Source organism: Gouania willdenowi, chromosome 15, assembly GCF_900634775.1.
Source record: "Gouania willdenowi chromosome 15, fGouWil2.1, whole genome shotgun sequence".
Classification (NCBI taxonomy): domain Eukaryota; kingdom Metazoa; phylum Chordata; class Actinopteri; order Blenniiformes; family Gobiesocidae; genus Gouania; species Gouania willdenowi.
This window is the reverse complement of record NC_041058.1, coordinates 14,900,225-14,922,572: the sequence shown is the minus strand read 5'-3', so window position 1 is coordinate 14,922,572 and position 22,348 is coordinate 14,900,225. Positions and strand designations below refer to the sequence as shown.

Here is a 22,348-nt window from a genome sequence, read left to right as displayed (position 1 = left end):
TTTAATGAATTTTTTTGGGCAGCAGCCACAAGACTTATGATCTGTTTACAGTAAAGAATGGGTCACATCTTTACTGACTAATGGTTACATGCTGTTACATGCTAAATATAATGTCACAACACACCAGTGTTTGTCTTTGACACAAAAAAGAGCAGAAAGTGGAACAAAAAAAAAACAAAAACATTTTAATAATTTGTTTTTGTATGACTTTGTGGAGACATGCCACAAATGCATGTGCCTACATTCACATTCATGCTTTGAGTCTGTAGATAGTTGCAAGTTCTGCTGTATAACTGATTAGAATAAATAAACTGAATCTCATTCAATATGTCAGCAAAGTAAAAAAAAAAAAACAACAGGAGAAAAGATGACAAACCAATTAAAAAAGTACTTTTTATTGTTCTCTCTCAGTCACAACAATTCTGTACTGATAATAAATACAGATACAATATTGCCCACATGGAAGGAAGCAGCAATACAGCTGTTTAGAAGGGATTTGTTTTGGGTAATATTTAAATTATGACCATACCTTTTTTTAATTCATAACTGTGCAAAGTTGTGTTAGGATACCATCAGTTATTGCATAAGCCTCTGTAGAATACATGTAAATATCATGTAAATAAGCAGAAAATGTTTATATGGACACCAGCTCAGCCCCTGTGGTGGAACTTTAGGATCAAATGCCTTAAATAGTTGCTGAAATGAAGATCAAATGTTTTTTTTATTTAAGACTTCTGGAACAATAACATGTTGTGTTTGATAGATATTTTTTGATTGTTAAGTAAACTAATGCTAACACCTAGAGGCGAAAAGTCACCAATAAATTAATAATAAAAACACTTCAGGGATTAAGTGCAAATTAGTCCTCAGCCTGAATTTTGTAAAAATGTTTGACCAGCCAGTATTATCTATCTTAAAATCCAAAACTAATAGTTTGCAAACCTGAATCCCATAAAAAAAATAATGAAATAACAAAAGCAAACCAAAAACATCACATAAGGTATCCTGCATTTGAAGGTTTAAGCACACAGTACAGTAGCAGTTTGATTGGATGTCCGAACGCAGCCTGAAAGGCTTTAACTCAATTTTAAGGTCAATGCATTTTTTTAAAAAAGTGTGCAGTTCTTTATCTCGGCTTGGCTCAGACAGAAAGATGCACAAATAGCATAAATGCGTGTTTTCACTGCACAGAAAAAGCCACGCTGAGCTTTGAATTTAGAAATGTTTCAATTATTTACACAGCAGCACCACTTTATTTATAGCAGTCAGTGTGACAAGACACAAGTCTTTAGTGGATTTATATTATATTAATATAATATAACTGCCATATAAAATACAAATAAATGCATCTCAATAAATTCCCTCTTAAGTAGAAAACAAATAATGTCCTTTTTTTTTTAATCATTGTTCAACATAAATAGGTGATTCCACGTATTCAGAATTTGACTGCGCTGCAGTACAACAAAAAGCACAAGATCCTCATCTCAAGCTGAATAATAAAACAACTCAATTGATGTTGGCACTGTTGTACTCCAGAGACGCTGAAAAATAAATCCACATTCTGACACCATGAAGCTGAACTAAAAGAAACAATCTCTTAAGAGGTAGAAAGTCCCAAATCTAAGAGAGAAGAATGGGACGGATGCAGATGTCAGTTTTCTTTTCAGCAGTCAACACCACCAACGATGCCTTCAGTAAACTCAATAAGGAAACAGCTTCCACAACGTAGAGCTGAGTCTTAGACTAAAAGCATATTTTGGGCCGACTGACCATATGCAGTCCTCGGAAATGGGCCTAAAAGCTTTTACAACTAAAACATCTAGTTCAGGTGCAGGACCTGCTTCATGAACTCGTAGGTGGTGAAGGCCACGGCCTGAGAGGGGATGCAGCGGATGTAGTTCAGAGAAAGACCTCGGTACAATCCTTTCTTGATCCCATACGTCTCGTAGACATACTTCAGAGTCTTGGTCAGGGACCTGTTTCAGTGTGATACAGACAGAAAACTTTAAATGCCATCATCACAGTATTTGTCCTTCTAAAAAAATAGACAAAACAATCTTAAAGTAACTCAAGGTAGTGTTTAACCCTCCTATTATCTTCGGGGTCAATTGACCCCATTCAATTAACACTGAATGGGGTCAAATTAAATGTTTATTGAAAATAGAATGTTCATTCAAAAATAATAGTTTACTTTTTTGCATCAAATTTTATAATTTATCCTAATGTGATGGGTACAACTGATTACTGTCCTCTAGGAAAAGGTTAACTGTCAATGAGGTTTTGGAACAGCTCTTTCACAGTGAAAGTGACAGAAGAGAATGTGTCTGAGACAGAGTAGTGTGTTGAGGACAACACTCATTTTTAGGAATTTTAATCTGAACTAGTAAATACATGTTTGTGAGAGCAAAGGGGGCGTCACCAATATCACTCAATATGGTTCATTCTGCGAGAGTCATGAATGTGCACCTCAAATTAGAAAGTATTTGGAAGAAATATTTTTAAGATACACTAACTCTAAAATTGAACGTTTGACCTGATGGTGGCGATAAGAAAACAGGTTAAGGTTTCATTATCAAGGGGTTATTTATGTATTTAACAAATAAACAAAGTGCCTGACAAAAACTTGGTCAACAAATTTCTGAAAATCATTTTCTGGAGGCAAATATCCTTGGGGTCAGATTGACCCCAAGGATAAAATGTGTTAGTAATATTTGAGGATAATAGGAGGATTAACTTCAAGTTTGATCTATATTTTTGCATTTACATTGCAATTAAAAAGACAAAATAAAGGAACTTGTGCATTTTAAAAAAAATGTTCAGTAATCGATACCTGTTTTAAAGTTTTTGACTAGTAACTTTTTCAGAGCTTATTTAGTATAGCATTTTTTATCAATTCTATGTGTTAATAATGCTCACAATCATGTATCTTAGTAATTCACTCATCCATTGGTATATAATACTAAAATAAACATATGTAAAAAAAGGTATGCACTTTAATCCAGTCGTAACATTGCTTAACAACATCAAGCGACTGAGTTTTTGCAACTAGTGCAATCATTACGAGTGACCGCACTGCTGCGTGTTGTAACATGAGAGGAAACAATGTAATACTTACACACATTTCTCTGAGTCAGGAAGCACAGACCCTAACTGCATTCTTCTCCTCGCCACATCCAAAGGGTATCTAGTGGCAACACAGACAATGTAGCAGTTTTAAAAAAAAATGTTCATCAGTGGAATCAACCCCATAACAATATAGGAGTGTGCAGCACGTACGATATTGTCTGTGCAATAGCACCAGCTACCCCCCCACACAGCAGGTTCACTTGGGGCTTCAGAATGAGGACAGCGGGGTTGTCTGAAGAAGGGCGTCCAAGCAGCTCAGGGAAATGTTTCAGACCGAGGCTTTTCAGGGTGCCAAATGTGAAGAAAGACAGACCTGGGGGGGGGGTGTAACATTCAATTATCCTGTATTAAACTGCTACAATCCATGTCTAAAAAAAATTAAATAATAATAAATCCAGATAATCACCTGCATAAGGAGCCATTCCAATCAGGGTGGGAGTAAGTCCCCTGTAGAAGCCCCGGACCCCTCCCTCCTTAGATGGACAGAGACAAAGGCTGTGTTTAAAATTGCATACTAATGTAATACTCATACTAGGTTTGATGTCAAAATTAGTATGCAGTGCTTTCAAAATAGCTAAAAAACAAACATGCCCTTTTCAAAACAAAAGCACCTCTTTGGAATAGATGTCTGAATAAATAAAAACTTAACATAGTATTGAAAAAGAAAACAAAAAGCATCTTGCTGGAATTACTGCATGGAAGTCAAGGAAACTTCAAAAACATCAAAACAATCGACAGACGCCTCTAACGAAGACTGGCAGTTGTCAGTCCAAACATGTCAGGAGATCAAAGTGGATTTCCTAAGGAACAGTTGTCTGAGTAAATGAAACCTTAACATATTATTAAAAGCATCTCTTCTTGTCTTCTGTTAGTTTTTTAACGCTTTTGTAAATATAGCTCTTGTTTTGAAGTTAACCGGAAGTTTTGTCAGTAGCACAAAAATCCCTGAAATGTCGGAATGAAATGTGTATCCACAAGTTTTATGGATCCAGTGACCACATGTTCATAGTCTACTTAGTCACTTTCTCACTTTAAATGTTTTCAGAGCTTTCAAAAGTTACAAATCATTGGAGATATTTAGCCTCACTGTACTTCAGGTTTTTGTCGTTGTACAATAGGTTTGAAATGCATCTTGGGAAACTTGGAAGTATACTTCAGTGGGAAGTGCCATTATCCTTATCATACTTACAGTATATAGCAAACTTTACTCATTGAGTTTGTAGTGTGTAGTACATTAGTGTGACATTTCAAACACAACCAAAGTGATCAAATTTACACAGGAAGTCAAACTGATAATAGCTGATTTCACCGATATTACTTTACACGAGTTGATCACCTTAAGGTAGATGGTTTGAAAAGCGTTGATTATTCCTGTGTAGCGATGGTCTCCTTTCACCTGGAAGGCCAGCCTGGCTCGGACCACGTCCAGAGGGTACGTGCATATGACCGCAGACATCCCTGAACGACAAGCATTGGCAGGAAAAACCAAAAAAAACAGATATGATGACAGAAAGACGACATCGGGAAACATTTAAGAAGAACCCACAGAGTCAGACTTTAAATAGGGAACATTTGTCAATATAATTTAAAATATTAACTTATGGGGAGCACTGGCCTTAGCTGTGCAGTGCATTGATAAATAACACTCGGTCAGCACTAAATGAAAGTAAACTTTAATCAGTACCTGCCATAGATCCTGCCATGAGGCGATGAATGTGTCCAGAGATTCCTAGCTGTTTACTTAGTAGCTGTAATACAGACGTGTTCATAATAGTGAAGATAAGTCTGTCTGGAGTACCAATTAATTAAAAAAATTATATATATATAGGTGAACAACAAAAATGATAAAACAGGCACAAAATGTTGAATAAGGACAGTGTTAATGTATTTTATTCATCTGTGTTTATTATTATTCAATTATTTTGAACTAGGCAATAAAATAAACATAAAGGTTGTATTCTACGCAAATCAAGTCTATATCTGGCTCATGAAAAACAATACAGAAAATAAAACATAAATGCCTGAAATAAAGTGGGATAAAGTAAAAATTACTGGAACATACGCCATTGTAAAAAAAAAAAAAAAAAAAAAGACATTTGAGAAAAAAAAACAAGCATTAGTTAATCAATGGCTTATAAATAATACAACTTTTAATATCAATAAAGATGTTTTCTTGTACTATTCACTGTACTACATCATGCTCATGCATTTGGTTATTTAAACCTTCTTATATTTGCCATTCAAACCAGATTCATTACCTTTTTATATCTGTCAAAGGCCATAAACTGAATGGCTCCATAAGGAAATATCCGGACCATCATTGCACCGTTACCCTTGTACAACCCGAGAAGGCCTTCTTTCTTTGGCACAGCCGTCAGGGTGGAAAACACTCCTGCAGAAAAAAGGTCACACTTATTCAGGGACAAACTGTGAAAAAAAGAGAGAGAAAAAAAAAAAAAAAAACACAGCTCCATGGGAGGCTGCCTGAACTCAAGGCCAAAAATCTGGTTTGCCAGAGATTTTGTTCTACATTCACAAATTCAAATAAATTCCCCAAATTCTGAAAGTGCTTTCAACTTTTCTCTGCACGCAACATTTAAACCACATAATTTGCAAGAATTGCCAAACGATTCACACAATTTCCAACGAAATATTTAAAAAAAATTCAAGTAATTTTGAATTGAAGATCCACTAATATATGAGATAACCCTGGGTGGGATGTGGCCCCTAAACTAAAATGAGTTTCACACCCTTGCTCAATGCATCTCCTTGTTTGTGACACACATTGGTTTGTACCTAAATCAGTGTTTTTCAACCTTGGGGTCACCTGGAATTAAAATGGGTCTCCTGAAATGTCAAGTAATTATATAAACTGATTAAACTATATATTTTTAAAACTATTATTAAATTATTTTTTATTATTTTATCTCTAAAGTATTCTATACTTTCACTTTCTCATATATAACTTTAGTTTAGTTTAGTTCAAATAAAACGCAGTAAAAAAAAAAAAAATCTGAGCTGGCACATCTTGTCACTTTGTGCACTAATAACAAAATTTTAAAAAAACTAATTCTTGACAAAAAAAAAATGTCTCGGGGTCACCTGATAATTGTGATATAAAAATGGGGTCACGGCCTGAAAAAGGTTGGGAACCACGAACCTAGATGTTTGTAATGACGATTCTGGCCTTGGAGAAGAATCTTGACTCTGTCGAGGGGAGCAATGGTGGATTTGGCACAGCATCCTGCAACACCTGAACAAAAAAGAAATGAAAAACTTATTCAGTCGGACCATTCCACTCCTACCATCTGTACTGAACACAAAACCTCAGCTCTGCTCTGATGTGGATAAAAAAACAACAGTGGGATGTGCTTATATAACTGGTTTGAGTAGCTGTAGGCCTGAGGTGACAGTAAAACGATTTAGATGTTTTTATGACAACTAACAGTTATCTTCCCGTCTTATACAGAGTCCAAAAGTGAATTACACAAGCGTTCCAGGACAATGTGATCTGATTGTTTTCAAGAAGACAAAGTGAAAAAAAAAACAAACTGCAGGTAATTTCCAAAAAAAAAAAATCATTTACTTCTCAGAGCAATGTAAATAATACAGCAGAGACAGAAATGTGTTTCTTTATGTGGATAAAATGCTGAAAAGTGCATGTATTGGTCAAACTTGTATTGATTAAAATAATACAGTCCTAAAACAATGTTCCCACTTCCCACCTCCAGCTACAAAAGAGCGCAGCCAGTAGTAGTCCCTGTTAGCTGGGCTACTGCTGATGGAGACTGAAGCCTCCGATGTCATTCTCTCTGCTCAGGAATCCCTCACAGTCATGACCTCCCAATCTGGGAAAGACAAACAGACTTTATTTATTTTGAACAATTTAATATAAACAGAAAAAAAAACTCTCGTAGTATGTGAACATACATGTTTCCATGTGTAGCCTACATGGCTAATGACATGATATGTATCAACATAAATATTTTAAATAACATAAATAAATACAGTGCTTGAAAGGGAGTGGGATGAAGGTGTTGGATGTAAAAAAAATTAAAAAAAATACCCCCAAAAGACATGAATTTAGATACACCATTGGAAGATTAGGTTCAAGGGCTCAGAAAGTAAGTTACAAGGCTTAAAACGAAAAACACTGATAACTATCATATAATCAAGATACATAGCTCAAATAGACAAAATAAATAAATAAGAGATAAAAACTAAACCTGAAACTAAAACTCGACCTAAAATACAAACAAAAAAACACAGTGCAAAGTGGAACATGCCCACACAGACCAGTTGGCACCAAACTGTTGTATGACACAAGCATGACAGTGACAGAAAGAGCAAAATTAGAGAAAATCAACTCATTCTTGGACATTAAAACCTTATAATAAGGTTCCCAAAACAACATAACCTTTAGATAACCACTACAAATGAGTGATTTTAGAAGGTTCTTTGATTTAAAATGATATACCGGTGTTTATCGACCTCTGCTCCACTACAGCCTTCTTTAGTGATCCTGGAGGTGGTTGGTGAGTCGTATGAAAGTGACAGCAGCGGCTACATGTCTGTCAGTGTCAGAGAGTGTCTGTATGTCGGTGTGATCACTGATCGTTGCCCTTCGGCCGCACGCACTGACAGACAGCAGCAGCTAACTAGCATAGACATGTCTATGCTAACTAGCCTGAGACTGTCGCTGGATGATGACGTAACGCAACAGGAGGAAGGGGGCGTCATCAGTATTTCTATTTATTTAATTATATTATAGAATTAATTTTTATTTATTTTTTTTAAACATGTGTTTCATTATGAAACTTTTCCCCCCTTCCAAACTTTTATTTATGTTCAGACTTTTAATTTATATTTTGAAACTTTTCTTTGCAAATTCCTTCCTACTTTTGAACGGTAAATATTTTGTTGAAATCTTCTTACGTTGTGTTTTTTTTACTTGATTTGGAAAGCAACTTGTTTGTGACATTCCCTTTAATGTTATATGTATTGTTTTTGTTTTTACATGTTCAAAAATAAATAAATAAAATCAAGCATTGTACAAACAGTATATAACAACAACGCAACACCAGGGGTCATCCACATCACACAAACAGGTTATACATTTTTACAGAGGTCCAATGTTTTGACAGCCTTCTCATTAACTGACTTGGCAATGTAATTAAAATAAAGTTAAACATCTTTCTGGAAGAAAACAAATGAAGGAATTTTCTTAGTATATTTACATTTATGGATAAAAAATGTAACTAAAAACAAAAGTAGGTTTATTGAATAGTAACATATTTCTTCTTTTTTAGAAAAATTATGAAAACCAAGGACATCATTTTCCCAGTGTAAAATAAAATCCTTGGAGAGATAAACAATGATGAATACGGAAGCATAGAGCTGCCACAGGGGAAAATATATTTTGGATCAATATATTGTATGAACAATGTAAATGTTACTTATATTGTACGAACAATATAGTCTATTGTACAAACGTGATATTATGTTGTACGAACAATATACTTATATTGTACAAACATGATATTGTCTTGTACTAACAATATACTTATATTGTACGAACATGATATTATATTGTATGAAGACTATAGTATATTGTACAAATATTATATTATATCATAAAAACAATATACTTATATTGTACAAACAATATAATATCACCTCTCTGTACAGTATAATTATTAGGGGTGTCCCGATCCAATATAAATATTGGATATTGGTCCGATATTAGCCTGTAAATGGATATCCGGATTTTCTTCTTTTTTTTTTTTTCAATTCATTTTGTATTAATTTTACTCAATTGTAGAATACTGTAGATATCATGTTGAAGGTTAAAAATGATGTAACCATTGGTTAATAATAAATGGATCAGTTTTTCTCATACCTACTGTTGCTGACTATTGTTCTTTGTTTGAGTAACATCACTTGATCAAGACTTTTCTAACATTCCACACTACAAAATAAGTAATTATTATTTTTTTATTAAAGGAAAAAGAGAGAGAGAGAGAGAGAGAGAGAGAGAGAGAGAGAGAGAGAGAGAGAGAGAAAAGGTATTCATGCTGATATCGGATCAATATCGGTATTGGCCAATACGCAAAGCTGCAATATTGGTATCATATCGGAAATGAAAAAGTTGTATCATCTCTAATAATTATATTGTTCGTACAATATAATATCAAGTTTGTACAATATAATTATATTGTTCATAGAAAATAAGTATATTGTTTGTAGAATATAAGTATATTGTTTGTTCAATATAATATCATGTTTGTACAATATAATTATATTGTTTGTACAATATAGTGATCCAAAATCTATGTTTCCCTGAAGCAGCTCAATGCTTCTGTAGATTAATCCACAATCAATTTTTTAGTTTAAGGACAAAACCAAAATAGATGAACTACTGTTTCTGCATGTGAGTAGCCGAAGGACCAGTTCTATTAAACCACTGCCTGAGTATTTGAGATTAAATCACCTGGGGTGTCTTTTATAGAAGATCTGGCGCACTCTAGCGGGCACTCACTGTACAGCATCAGATGGATCCACTCCGGGTTTTCCTGGGCGCTCCGTCCTCCAGAGCCCGTGCCAGTGTCAGGCCAGCGCAGATTGTGGTGCGTCTGGTGGAGGGAGAGAGAGAGAGGGGGAGAACGCGGGGGAGAGAGCGGGGCTACCCTGGATGGACTTACAGAAGAAGAGGGATTTACATTTTAACCGGTGTCGCACTCCGCAGAAGGAGAAACCAACGCGGTTCGACTTTGGGAAAAACCTGCGCCTCGCCTCGATGTGCGTCCACGCCGCGGGTGTTCGTGCCATGTCCGTGTGTCATCGCCCTGAGAGGAGGAGAGGAGTGAACTTAGCACCAGTCCATATTTGCTGAGGGTGGGGGGACACCCAGACCAGGTCTAGCTGTCTCTGTGCTGCTGCTGGAGCGGAGTATTATTAGCAGTTCAGACAGTGCGACTGTCTCACCGTGGTATGTAAAGCATTTCACCCTTAAAGGAATATTTACTCTGCACAGGAAACGAAAAACAGCCAAAGTCAGGTTTACGGACCTCAACCACATGGAGGTGTGAATGACAGCGGTCAAGTGCATAATAATAAGATCAAACAGCGACGTCCAAGGCGTTTTTACACGGTAATAACATCGTCTTCCGCCAGGCAGAGTGACGAAAACAGGGCCAGAGCCCTGAGCTGAACCTCCCCTGCCCTTTAAACTGTTAAAGCCGTTTATCCACCACAGATCCCGTTTATGTACTTTATTATCGTCTCCTAACATTTCTACTGTGCAAAAGTGTTCATAGTTAATAATATACCATATATTTTAGGAAAGATTAAAAAACAAAAAACAGTTTTCAATTATTTTATATAAAATAACATAGTGAAAAGTTTGTCTGGGGGTTATTTTTCATTTATTTTTTAAATAAAAAATAATTTGGATACATGAAAAAGAATATCTTACACTTAGTTATTGTATTTTATGAATAAAGACCATGTGTATGATTTAGACTCGCTTGTTTATTCCAACAGGTTAAAATAAAAAACAGACATTGAATTTACAATGTGTTCAGGCTAAAATTAAAGAGACAGCTCTATAACAACATAGATCATATTAATCATACCTTGTTTCAAAGGGTGCAGGGTGAAGTTACTAAAATTGCTCTAGTCCTACCCCTCCATGTTTGCTTTTCCTCCTTTTTTGTTGTTTTTCCTTACTTTAATCAGTCAGAGCATGTGTGGGAAAACAAAACAGAAGGGGAAAAAATGAAAGTGCACTGGAAAGCAATCACATTCGTCATCGTGACAAGTTCATCTTTCTGTTTCTCTCTCGTATCCATTCAGAATGGGGTTTGTAAAAATGTGTTGAAGTTTTTAAATAATCTGCAGGTTTTCGTCTCTTTGTTGCAACTGTTCAATCGATTAACTCCTTTGACTAATACAGTGTATTTTTGTTTTGGTACGTACAGCCTGCTTATTTAAATACGCACGTACAAAATATTCATAAAAATGTTGCTAACACATTAGTGGCTCTGTGTTATTGTTTCCTGTCTGTTGTTCTTAACAACGAAAATAATTGTTGATTATCTGCTTTTAATTAATGTTATCACTCTGTGTCCCATCTCTTCTATAGGTCATGCAGAGGAATTACAGATCAATAAACCTCACTCAATGAAGCATGTAATGATTGAACGCAAAAAGACATATGGTAATTGTGCGCTTAGGAATAAAACAAAATAGCCTTGCTCCCATGCTGGCTGCCAGAAACCCTCCTCTTCACATCCTCAGCCATGCCTGCTTCCACCAAATCTACCAGGAGGCAGAAACTGAAAAAAGTCAAGAAAGAGACCAGTACCAAGAAGCAAACCTGCAAATCCAGTAAACCCAGAGGAAGGCCACCAAAAAAGCCTCGGAAAGCACCTTCGGAACCCAAACGGTCAGCACCCAGAGCTCAGGCGCAATCAGGCCAAAGCTCTCGAGAAAGATTGGAAAGCCAACATGTGGGTCGTGGTCCTGGAAGGCCTCCTGGTAAAGCTAAACGTGTCCAAACTGTAACACCATCCACAAGGCTGAAACGTTTATGCAATCAACCTGACCATTATGACAAGGTGGGAGATCCCCTGGTGCGGAGAAAGTCGCAGCGGGTTTCTAATGTGTTTTCTACTCCCTGTTTGCCTCCTAAACCATGCAGAGGAAGGAAAATTGGTAAGCGAAGCACTGAGAGGGAACCAGTGCTACACGAAAACACAACAAACCAGCCTTCAAACACCAGCATCACAGATTCAACTCATAACGATAACAATGAAAAACTGGCTGTCAATAACGAGGCAGAAATCCCACCAGGTCTTTCTAAAAGTGATGCTCCTGGAGTCGAAAATGTTGAAGGGGCCAGCTCTGGTAAAGCTCAGCCCCAACCATGTGATCCATGTGATGACACACTGGAAGACAGTGTGAACCACAGCGTGGACAGTCCTAAAACCCCTCAAAGCCGAGAGACTGTGACCCAAAGCAATGAGAGTGACCCGAGGTGTGAATCTGGCCCTGTTGTGTGTAATGACAGTGACGAAGAGCCTAGAGTCGGCACTGGTGGGAGTAAAGACGGTTCCTCTGTTTCCTCAGAGGCCGTTAGCGTTGGTTTGACTGATGGCCACAGAAGCTGCGAAAAGAGAGAACCTACATCAGCCGATGGAAATAAAGTTAATCATCTTACCGGTAACGGTAAGAAACAGGATACTCAATCAGATATCAACATCTTGAAAGAAAAAATGAGAGATGAGAAGGTAGAAGTTGCCACTGAGGAGTTGAATCATGACACAGGAGGGACAACAGCAGTGGTCAAGGAACAAGATGACACAAGGGAAAAAATTAATATAACTGTTGATACGATGGATGATGGTGAAGCTAAAGATGAGCAACACAACGCTGTTTCAAACAGTCCTGCTGACTGCCAAAGCAGCACTTTTACTTGCCCCACCTCTGATTTAGTGCATTCATTACCAGCACCGTCAGCATCACCTGTTGGCGTGTTACTGATCTCAAACACAGCTACCTCAAACCCCACCAAAGGGTTCTCCATCTCAGAGTCAATCGAGGACGAGGCTCTCAGCCAAGGCAAGAAAGATTTTCAACCTACTATTTCTGGTGCTAATTCTCTATGTCCTAAGGGCTCCCAGATGAGTACTGTAGTGACAAGAAACATGCCTGTTATTGTTTGTAGAGACTCACTCAAACCCAGAAGCTCTAGTGTATTAAACTACGGGGAAACAGCTCACCGGCAATCTCCGGAGGTTTCCCCAGCTGAGGGAGAAATACAAGCTGGTGTGCTACATGGGACACACATCCAAGACTGTGTGTCTACTCAAGCACTATTGGAGAACAATGAACATAAAAAGACATCATCGTCTTTAGGTGCTCAGTGGAGAATTGATCCTTCTGCTGCCGTGTATGAACCAAATGTCACCAAGGGAGGCGTTCAAGTAGCAGTACCAGAGCAGAACTCAGTGCCAAAGATCTCAACTGCTTCCCTGGACAGCAGCTCAACCATTTCCTGTAGTTCAGAAAGCACCCGCTCCTCTTTCTCCTTTGATACAGAATCTGACACAGGTTATGGAGAGACCAGCTGCTTTGATTTACCAGGATCATGGGGCACAGAGGGGGTCGAGCCATCCTCAGAAATGGCTACAAAACTACAGAGGAAGGAGAGAAAGAAGCGTAGCAGGTGTGGGACATGTGAGCCGTGCCTCAGGAAGAGCAGCTGTGGACAATGTAGCTGCTGCCTGAACCGCAGGACTGGCCATCAGATCTGTAAACTGAGGAAGTGCATAGAACTAAAAAGGAGAAGACCTTCAGTACTTTGTTCTACTGCTCAGGTGAGGCTTGTGTTACACTGCTTTTTAATGACAGCTTCAGCATCTCCTTTAAAGAATGCTCCTGCAGTAATTGGTGTTTAATATCTACACCAGGTGCATGTGGACACTTTTAGAAGCTGGTTTGAAACAATCTTCAGTGCAGTAGTTCCTCTCAGTGATTGACTTGTGGGGCTGTACGACGTAGTAGAGCCAGTAAGAAAACAGAAAGATTTTCACTTTTGCATTGTGTATAATCTCCTTTAGTTTTAACCGATGTTATACTCTACTCATGGTTGTATTTTCTCTCAGCAATGAATGAATAGGGAAGTGTGTGTGTGTGGTTGATGGCCAGTGATGGAGGGGAAGCTGCTGTCACATGACTGACAGCAGTTTAGCACAGGGTTAGATGATGTCCCTGAATGTGTGGCTGTATTTTAAAGAAGAGCGTTCTGTTTTTCCTTTTAGTCATTCATTAAGAAGAAAGTAGAAAATCTTAAGACACTGTAAAACCAAAACTACATCATTTCAGTCTGCCTGTTGTTGTTTTTTTACTCCTTTAGTGGCTGGCTACTCTCTCTTTGTATAATCTGAGATATATTTCTTTTGTTTCTGTAGTTTCAGGGTTAGTCTCTTGTAAGCAATGTCAGACTTTGTAATATTGAAATCAGAGCTCTGATGGGAGCTCATCATCTTCTTGGTTTGCTCTATTTTTGCACACCTTTTTGATGCTCCCTGTGCATTGCTGAAAAAGGTGGGTTGAGGTTATAAGACAGTCAAATGATTTTGATGAAGAACATTTGTCGTTATGTGAAATGAAGCATAGCCTTCACATTCAGATATTGAAATGTAGCACCCAGTAGCCCCTTGGCTCAGACCATTATTTCTTCATTTAAGCCCAAAAAATATAAAAAAAACTATCAATCATTGACCTTATATCCAGTCAGTGTCTTAGTGTGACAATAAAATAATGTTCTGTGCCACTATGTAACTTCTTTTACATGCATTTTTCAGACAAACAACATTGCTCAAGCTAATGCCCTATAAAATCTCCTTTATTTTTTTCCAAATTCCATGTTTTCCACATTAATCATAATTAAACAAAAATACAATTACATTAAATACAATTAAAAGGTAGATATACTGTAAGTTGTACTGACATGGATTATTCTGACTTCTCGTTTTTGTGATATTTGGATATTTAAGGGAAACTAAGACGACAGCTTGATGTTTTTATCTCACCACATAGAACGACCAACAGACGGACTTTTAGTCTGCTGCGTTTGATAAAAAATTATCTTGTATCATGTTTTCCACCTCACACTAATGACAGAGGTGTAATTTGTGTGTCGATGACGTTTCATTAAAGGGTTATTGATGCTGGAAGTCCCAATCTGTGAATATCTACCAACTATACCGAACAGTGTTATGGTCCAAATAGTATCCAGATAATCTGGTGACTTATTCTTCGGGTCCGGACATAAAAGGAAGCAACGCATAAGTCACATTACTGGTGAATTGAAACGTTATTAATACATGAATAAATCAAAACCCGAGAATGGATGTTACGTAAAACATGCACATATGTGGTGTAATAAATTGGTGTAATGAATCTACTGGTGCGTCTCATTTCTTATGACAACTCTGTTGACGGCTGCTGTTAGCAGTATTTATAAAGTGCAAAAAAAATTTTTACTACCCTAAAAAAAGCTGTAGTTCTAACACCTATTGTTCCTCACACCAGCCTCACAGTTAATAGCTAGTCACCAGTTTATATTGATACTATTTGGACTGTAACACCGTGAAACAAAACTACAGCGTGAGCAGCTTTTTACGAGCTAAAACATCCACACACTGAATGAAAACAGGAGCAGGACCAGAAAACTGCTGAAATAAATCCTAATCAGTCCTATTGTGTGAGGAGACCTGGTCCAGGACCTGGGGAGGGAAACCAGGTGCACCGGACTTTAGTTCTCGCTCTAATTTCTCCATAAATATCACACAAACAGAACAAGCTAAAAGAAGAAAAATGTTTTTGACAGTAATTCCAGGCCGTATTGATTAAACAAAAACAAATGGACGCATCAGTTATTTCACCACTAGGAGCCAGAATATTTGACAGTATTAGAAGCTATCAAGTTATCATGAACCAACGATGTTTCAGACTCTACAATCCCTGGCATCGGTGGTCTCGTCCACAACAATAGAACAACTTTATCCACAGATCTTCTGTTGCTCTGATGAAAGGTTGTTCAAACACTCATGTTTTCACTGAGCGCTGCAGCGCTACACGAGAAACGAGCAGCGCTTCACAGGCACAGTAAAGTTAAGCAGGCACTGGTGGCTCCGTATTTAGGAGTCAGTGATGATTTGCATAGTTTTTTTGGCAGTTTAGATGGTATTGCGGGTGGTTTAGAAGGTGTTTGATGCGGCCAGGATGGGAGGGGACGAGTAGTGCATTTAATGAGCGGTCCCCGGAAACATTTTCCCATAAAAAAACGTTCTTTTCCTCACGGTGACAATGTTTCATCCCGATACTGTCAATTTCCACATTCAATAGTGCATTCTGTTTTTATTGGTCGGTTCCGTGATTCCGTCTGTGAATACGTTAACGTGGATTTTATAGGGTCCTAGCTCAAGCCCATTGAAACATCCCTATTTTGCTGAGAGACCAGGGCTGGGCAATATTGACCAAAATTCATATCTCAATATTTTTTCTTAAAATGGCGATATACGATTTAAATCTCGATGTTTTTAACCTAAAGGCACACCGCAGACTTTTTGATCTAAAGAGTTGACCCATATTGTTTTAAATGATTCCTCAGGCCAATATACAGTGCTTGACAGTATCAATGCTCCGAGTGGGGCTTCCCTCTTGAAATACCGACTATGTAGGTTTGAAGAGACATGTGACCTGGAGAATGCCTTGAGAACGTTTCACTTTTTGGCAGTCATGTGACCACAGGCTCGACTATACTGTACATAGTTCCCACGTGACATCCCAACATACGGGTGTTTCCCGACCCGGCGCCATTGTTGTGGGCAGCTGAAACGAGTTAGCCTCTGTTCATAGCCATATGGTAGTTCCGTGTTGGGTTAATGGTGCACTAATCCCCGCCATAGAGTAGTTAAATAAGGGATTCTTAAGTAAGGGAAGTTGGCAAGTCAGAGCCGTAACTTTGGGATAAGGATTGGCTCTCAGGGCTGGGGTGCGAAGTGGGGCTGGGCTCGCGCCGCGGCTAGTCTATGGGCTGGAGTATAGGCTGGAGGAGCAGTTGCCATCTCCGCACTCTTCTCCCCGCCGCCGGAGACCTGGTGCTTGGCTTGCCTCGCCGCATTGGTGGCGCTTCCCCCCACTCCATGGCCTCGCCGCCATTGTCGGCCCCTTCGCCGGGGTCGGGCGGCCTGGCGTACACAAGGTTGCCCGTTCTCCGTACGCACTCACCCCGGCCGCCGCGAAGGGGGCCGACGACGACGACAGCCAACGATGCCGGCGAGGCCAGGGGGTAGGGGGGGAGCACCACCAACGAGGAGGGCCAAGCGCTGGGCCTCCAGTGGCGGGGAGAGGAGGGCTGGGCTCGTGCCGCTGCTGCTCCTCCAGTCGCGGCACAAGCCCAGCCTCGCTTCGCACCCCAGCCCTTAGAGCCAATCCTTATCCCAAAGTTACAGGTCAACTACTGTCTGCATACACAATCAAAAGACAAGGGAGACTGGCCTAACTGACTGTTGATTTTTGCAACAGTGCTGCAGCGCTTGTGGCCACTAGGGGCGCTTGACGTGAAGGTTACAGGTCTAGCTCCCCGAGTGGCCAAAAGTTACACAGTGTGCCTTTAATTAACTCTTACCAGAAAGACAATTCTGGTTTAAATCTGCTGATGCAAAATGCCACACAGGCACATTTATTAACAAACAGCTGCACCATATGTGCCACTTTTCTCTTTTCTCTCTCTTAAGGGACCGCATGTGTGAGTGAGTTCTGTAGTGTGGCTTGTTTAGGGGAAGGTATGGGTTAGGGCACACTGCAATCCATCTAACTGTGGTTTCCATGCTGTTCTGAGAAGTAGCAAATGCAGCAACTCCTAAAACATGTATTTTAATACAAAATAAGCTATAGAAATATATATATGTATATCATAATAATCAATATTGTAATTATATACTGCCAAAATAGAAAACTCAATATATTTTGAATCTTGATATATTGCCCAGGCCTATAAGAGACCAAACATTTAGATTAGATATTTACCAGCTAACTATTAAATCTTTTAATAAATGAGTGAGCACATTGACTTAGAGCCACAGACGTCCTTTCAGTCATTAATGTGAGTGAGAATAAGTGTCCTGCAACAGCTGTAGTCATAGAGCAACTACATAACCCTGGACATATTTCACTGGTGCCCATGTGGTTATGGGGGAGGTGTGTGAGTGAACAACTGTGTGCGAAGGTCCATGTGTACTCTGATGTGTTCAAGCGTGCATGCATGCACTAGTGGAGCCCTTTGACTTGTAGCTTTGGAAGATTAGCAATGATTATATAACACCTGCCGCATTAGTTGTGCAAAACTTTGTGTGCTTTTAGCAGGGTGTTGGAGAGTCCGAGCAGGGAATTTTGAAGCCAGCAGAGATTTGAAGTCATTATTTTTAGATTGCTTTCAATTGTGTGCCAGCATGCGCACATACTGACTCAGTAACACATTTACAGGCTATCTGGTTGTGACTCCTGATATTGCATAATGCACGTTTTCATCCATTGCGAATTACAAGGTTTTTTTTTTGGTTTTTTTAACAACACCGTTTGGGCAAGTAGTTTTAGCAATTATTTCTTATTTTTTGTAACTGTATAGAAGGATCGTGGACAGAGCTTTTCAGTTTTTCTAAACTCCATTGTTTATAAATTCCAAGACTTTGAGCTGGTCTAACAAAGGTATCTCGCATTTTGTGTCATAAAACCAGTGTGTTGTGCATGGAGGTGTGCTTTATGTGCTATTTAAGCATGAGTAACTAGGTAACATGCTTGGTGGCCAGTCTTGCTGATCAAGCTCACACACCCATCCAACGAATGTTTGCAACTCCAAAAGGAAGTGGAAAAAAAGGTGCAGGGGCCAAAGGGGAGTTCATGTAGGGACATGTGGATTCTGCTCCTGTGTCACCTTTGTGAGCTGCACTAGCAGATGTTTCCATGTAGTTTAATAATAATAGTAATAATAATAATTCATTTGATTTAAAAGCATCTTTCAGGCCACCCAAGGACACTCGACAGTAAAAACGGAATGATAAAAACAGTGCAATACATTAAAGTCAGTATAGTAGCAGTAGTAGTAGTTGTGAAGCAGTAAACTACACAGGAGCACAACTGTTGTAATGCATGGCATTGTGTCTTTGTAGTAACAGACTAAGAGGAGTGAATAGTAAGGGTGGAGCTTTCCTTTTAAAAATGTCAGTTTTTATGCCATCTTTGATGGCCCAATTGTGGCCTTGCTTTGTATCAAGTAATTGTAAAAACTGCGTAACAGTGAAACACAAGCTCAACAGAAATAAAATACTACAGTTCATAGAGTGCAAGGGCTCATGTGTTGCTGGAGTGTGTTTTACTAGAATAGTCCTGACATGTTTAGACCTCTAGGCTCTGTAACCTGATTCAGCGTTTATTGAGTGACAACAGCAATATGGTAAAAGCGCACTTAAGTGATGTTAATAAATGAGATGAGGCTTTTGGCTTTCTTCTTTAAATATACAATATAATTTGCAGATATGGATTTTACATATTATGAAAAGTTGGGTTGGTTAGGTTAACTATGTTGTCTTGGATTTGCCCTTTTTTTTTACTTTGTTTGCATATTGACAACAAGGCTTCAAAGTTTCCTATTGATTCTCTGTGCAGTTTTGACAAAATAGCTTTATATATAAATAGCTTAAAATAAATACTTATTTATATATATTAATAAATAAATTGTATCTATGGTAGGGCTGGGTGATATGGACCAAAACTATGTAGCGTGGTTTGTTTAGGGGAAGGTCTGGGTAAGGAGGCACTCAGCAATCCATCTACTGTAACTGTGCTTTTCAGCCTGTTCTGAGAAGTAGCAAACGCAGCAACTCCTAAAACAAGTATTTTGCTACAAAATAAGCTATAATATAATATATATGTCTATTTTGGTGATATTTCTATGTCGCCAAAATAGAAAACTTGATCTTGGAATCTCCATATACTGTATTGTCCAGGACTACTCTGTGGTATATTGCTACTATTATTGCACTTATGTATCTCAGACTGGCTGGTTTCCTGCTGCATTAAATTCATTATGACAGTGCACCTGTCGAGACACACTCAGGATAATTTGACATGCTCTATTGTAACACCATACAACATCATATTAATTCAGCTCCATACAACTGCAGCTGAGCACCACACTTTGCACACATATTAACCCGCTTGCTTCCAGACAGCCTGCCTGCTCCTCCCCCAGCCCCTCTTAAAGCTCATTTATCTCTTGGCTGCTCTGCTCCCACTTCTTCTTTTTCAGCCGTGATGCATTCACCAGAGGAGAAGCCCAGTTAAGAAAGCATGTGTGTCAGGAAATCTCCACTCCCTCACTCATAGCTCTGATAGGACCAAGAGGAAGCCTGCAGCACACTACAAAGCAGCGTGTGTGTGTGTATTTTTCCAGAGAGCAGTCCAGGCCATTCTCCAGCAACATGGCCATTGTTCTGAACTGGGATCAGTTTAGTGTAATGTGGTTCCCAGCAGACGCTCCTGTCAGGGCTGAGGCACTCTTTCCTGCTTTCACAGACAATGCTTGAGGTCTTGGGCACTAACGGTTGCTATGATGAGCTCTTTGTCTGTCTGTTGACCTTTGACATGCGGTGGTTGTCGGGTAGAGTATTCTCGAGGTCATAATGAGGATTAGCAGAGATAACCAGGCAATATTCACCACTGTGGGTTAAAGACTGAGCTCAGTAACCTACATTCTGGAAATTAGGTTTAGGTGGCTCTTAGAGTGGGTCAGCTGTATGGTTGGTCCATCTATGAGGGCTGATCACTTAAATGGTATTGTAAATACTTAATTTAAACCCAAATGACAAAGACTAGTTTATGTAAACTTTACTAATAGGAATGAGTTTACTGGATCAATGATCCTGATCATTTGATGGCGCACCGTGAAAATCCTCTAAAGAGTACAGATTTTGCATGGCTGATATTATATTATCGTCCAGCTGACAAACCAAACAGTATGAGTAACCACCAATGTAACAAGCAGGTGGACGACAAATGATCAGGAGGTAGAGTATGTCATCTAATAACTGGAAGGTTGACAGATTGTTTAAACCCATTCCTCCTTCATCGTGGCCATGTTTCCTTGTGTAAGACTCTGAATCTACAGTTCCTCATGCAAACATGAGAAATGAATAGATTTGGTGGAGGTGAGATTGGCTTTTATGTGCAGAGTGCTTAGCAACTTGACAGAGGAGATTTATGTTCTATTCAACTGGTTGATCAGTTATGTAGACACAACCAAATGTATATCAGAGCAAATGTAATGTATTGCACAATTTGTATCAGGTGTAAAACTTGGAATATTGATTTAATGAGGATTAAATCTATACTCATGCAAAACGTTGAATAATGATGAAATGCTTTATCATTAAAGCATTTGTAGCACATGTAGTTATGTGTTTTAACTACAATATTTAAAGAGTTATTGGTTGATACTGCTTTAACTTCATGACTGAGCTCTCCAAGAGATTTGGTCCACTTTAACTATTGCAAAGTCCTTGCACATGCTTTGATGTCCTGCCACTTTGTTTCCATGAAGAGAAATCCTGACTTTGCCTTGCAAAATAATGTGCTGTTTAAGTTGTACCAAGGACACCAACTGGGCTCCTTCTTAGGAAACTAGATTTTATTAAGTAATATCGTCCTCCTAAAAGTCCAATCTTTACACGTGGAAGTCATCAAAACTCTTCTTTAGACTGACGCAAACACTGTGTTTTAGCACGTGTGTGTGTACGTGTGTGTGCGCGCACGCACAACTCACAGTCATATGGCAGACATGCCTACTCAGCATATTGCACTCACACAAACTTAAGTAAGCTCTTTCCTGGCTCATTGTGAGAGGATCTGCCTACTCTGTGTTGATGTGTGTGTTTGGGTCAGCGTGCATGCGCTTGTGTGTTTACACAAACTGATGGACTCACTCACCTTTCTCTGCTAACCCCTCCCAAGGTAAAAGCACTTCCATATTTGCTCGAAGCTAATGTGAAACTTGACACTGCAGAACGAAGAAGAGCATTTAACACACAATTTAAAAAGTGTTCCAGTCATAAGAAATGCCTGTTCTACTTCAACTTCTTTGTACAAGACAATGCCAAAAAGTACAGGGCTTCAAAAAATCTGTTTAATTGTAAAAAGTTGCAGGGTTTTTTTGGACTATGAACTGTGACATTGTCTTCTTTTATTCAACGAGCAAAACAAATACTAAAAACTAAACAATTTTGATAATGAAGTTTAGAAATATTCTCAAATGCAATTTTAAATAGCCTGATTTGTCAATTTGAAATTCATGTACTTGCAAATGATTTGCACATCTAATTAGATTTGTATTTTTCCAATATTTACCAATTTCAGGTTTGTAAGTTTGGGATGTTAAATGGCGCACCTTTATTTCCAAGCGTGGGATCACAGTATGCTACTGTTGGAGCAATTTTCAAGGTTTAAATAATTTAATATTTTACCTTACAGTGGTTAATTAAGTTACTGTTCATTTAAATATAAACTTGTTTCTTTTTGTGGGATTAATTTATTTATAGTTTGCACTGGGTAAATTCTAAACGTTGACCAGGTGATCCTTCAATAACTGAATGGTTAT

General features: G+C 38.6%; 2 protein-coding genes across 4 annotated transcripts in view; one reads left to right on the top strand and one right to left on the bottom strand.

Moving 5' to 3' along the window:
* Nucleotides 1-379: 379 nt before the first annotated feature.
* slc25a16 (solute carrier family 25 member 16) lies at nt 380-9,986 on the bottom strand. 2 transcript variants are annotated; one of them, XM_028467965.1, is made up of 11 exons: nt 9,846-9,986; nt 9,617-9,758; nt 6,852-6,974; nt 6,287-6,379; nt 5,385-5,518; nt 4,811-4,874; nt 4,463-4,584; nt 3,533-3,599; nt 3,277-3,439; nt 3,116-3,184; nt 1,820-1,976 (listed from the first exon to the last, which is right to left on the bottom strand). In XM_028467965.1, exons 3-11 carry the CDS (start codon nt 6,931-6,933, stop codon nt 1,820-1,822), a joined length of 951 nt encoding a protein of 316 aa, XP_028323766.1. In that variant the 5' UTR covers nt 6,934-6,974; nt 9,617-9,758; nt 9,846-9,986. The 2 variants fall into 2 exon arrangements, with proteins under 2 accessions (XP_028323767.1, XP_028323766.1); XM_028467966.1 differs by lacking the exons at nt 9,617-9,758; nt 9,846-9,986 and adding an exon at nt 7,604-8,108 and having other exon boundaries at nt 380-1,976.
* The window catches only part of tet1 (tet methylcytosine dioxygenase 1), a 35,772-nt gene continuing 23,406 nt past the window's right edge, over nt 9,983-22,348 (top strand). For both annotated transcript variants that reach the window (XM_028467964.1, XM_028467963.1), the window contains exons 1-2: nt 9,983-10,114; nt 11,270-13,505. In XM_028467964.1, the coding sequence (XP_028323765.1) occupies nt 11,427-13,505 (2,079 nt within the window). In that variant the 5' untranslated portion in view covers nt 9,983-10,114; nt 11,270-11,426. The remainder of the gene's footprint in view (nt 10,115-11,269; nt 13,506-22,348) is intronic.

Coding starts and splice junctions, on each gene's coding strand:
- slc25a16 (XM_028467965.1), bottom strand. CDS start 6,933: ATGACATCGGAGGCTTCAGTCTCCATCAGCAGTAGCCCAGCTAACAGG. Junction 3,600..4,462: donor TTCAAACCATCTACCTTAAG/GTGATCAACTCG, acceptor TGTCCATCTAAG/GAGGGAGGGGTCCGGGGCTT. Junction 1,977..3,115: donor CCTGACTCAGAGAAATGTGT/GTAAGTATTACA, acceptor ACACTGAAACAG/GTCCCTGACCAAGACTCTGA.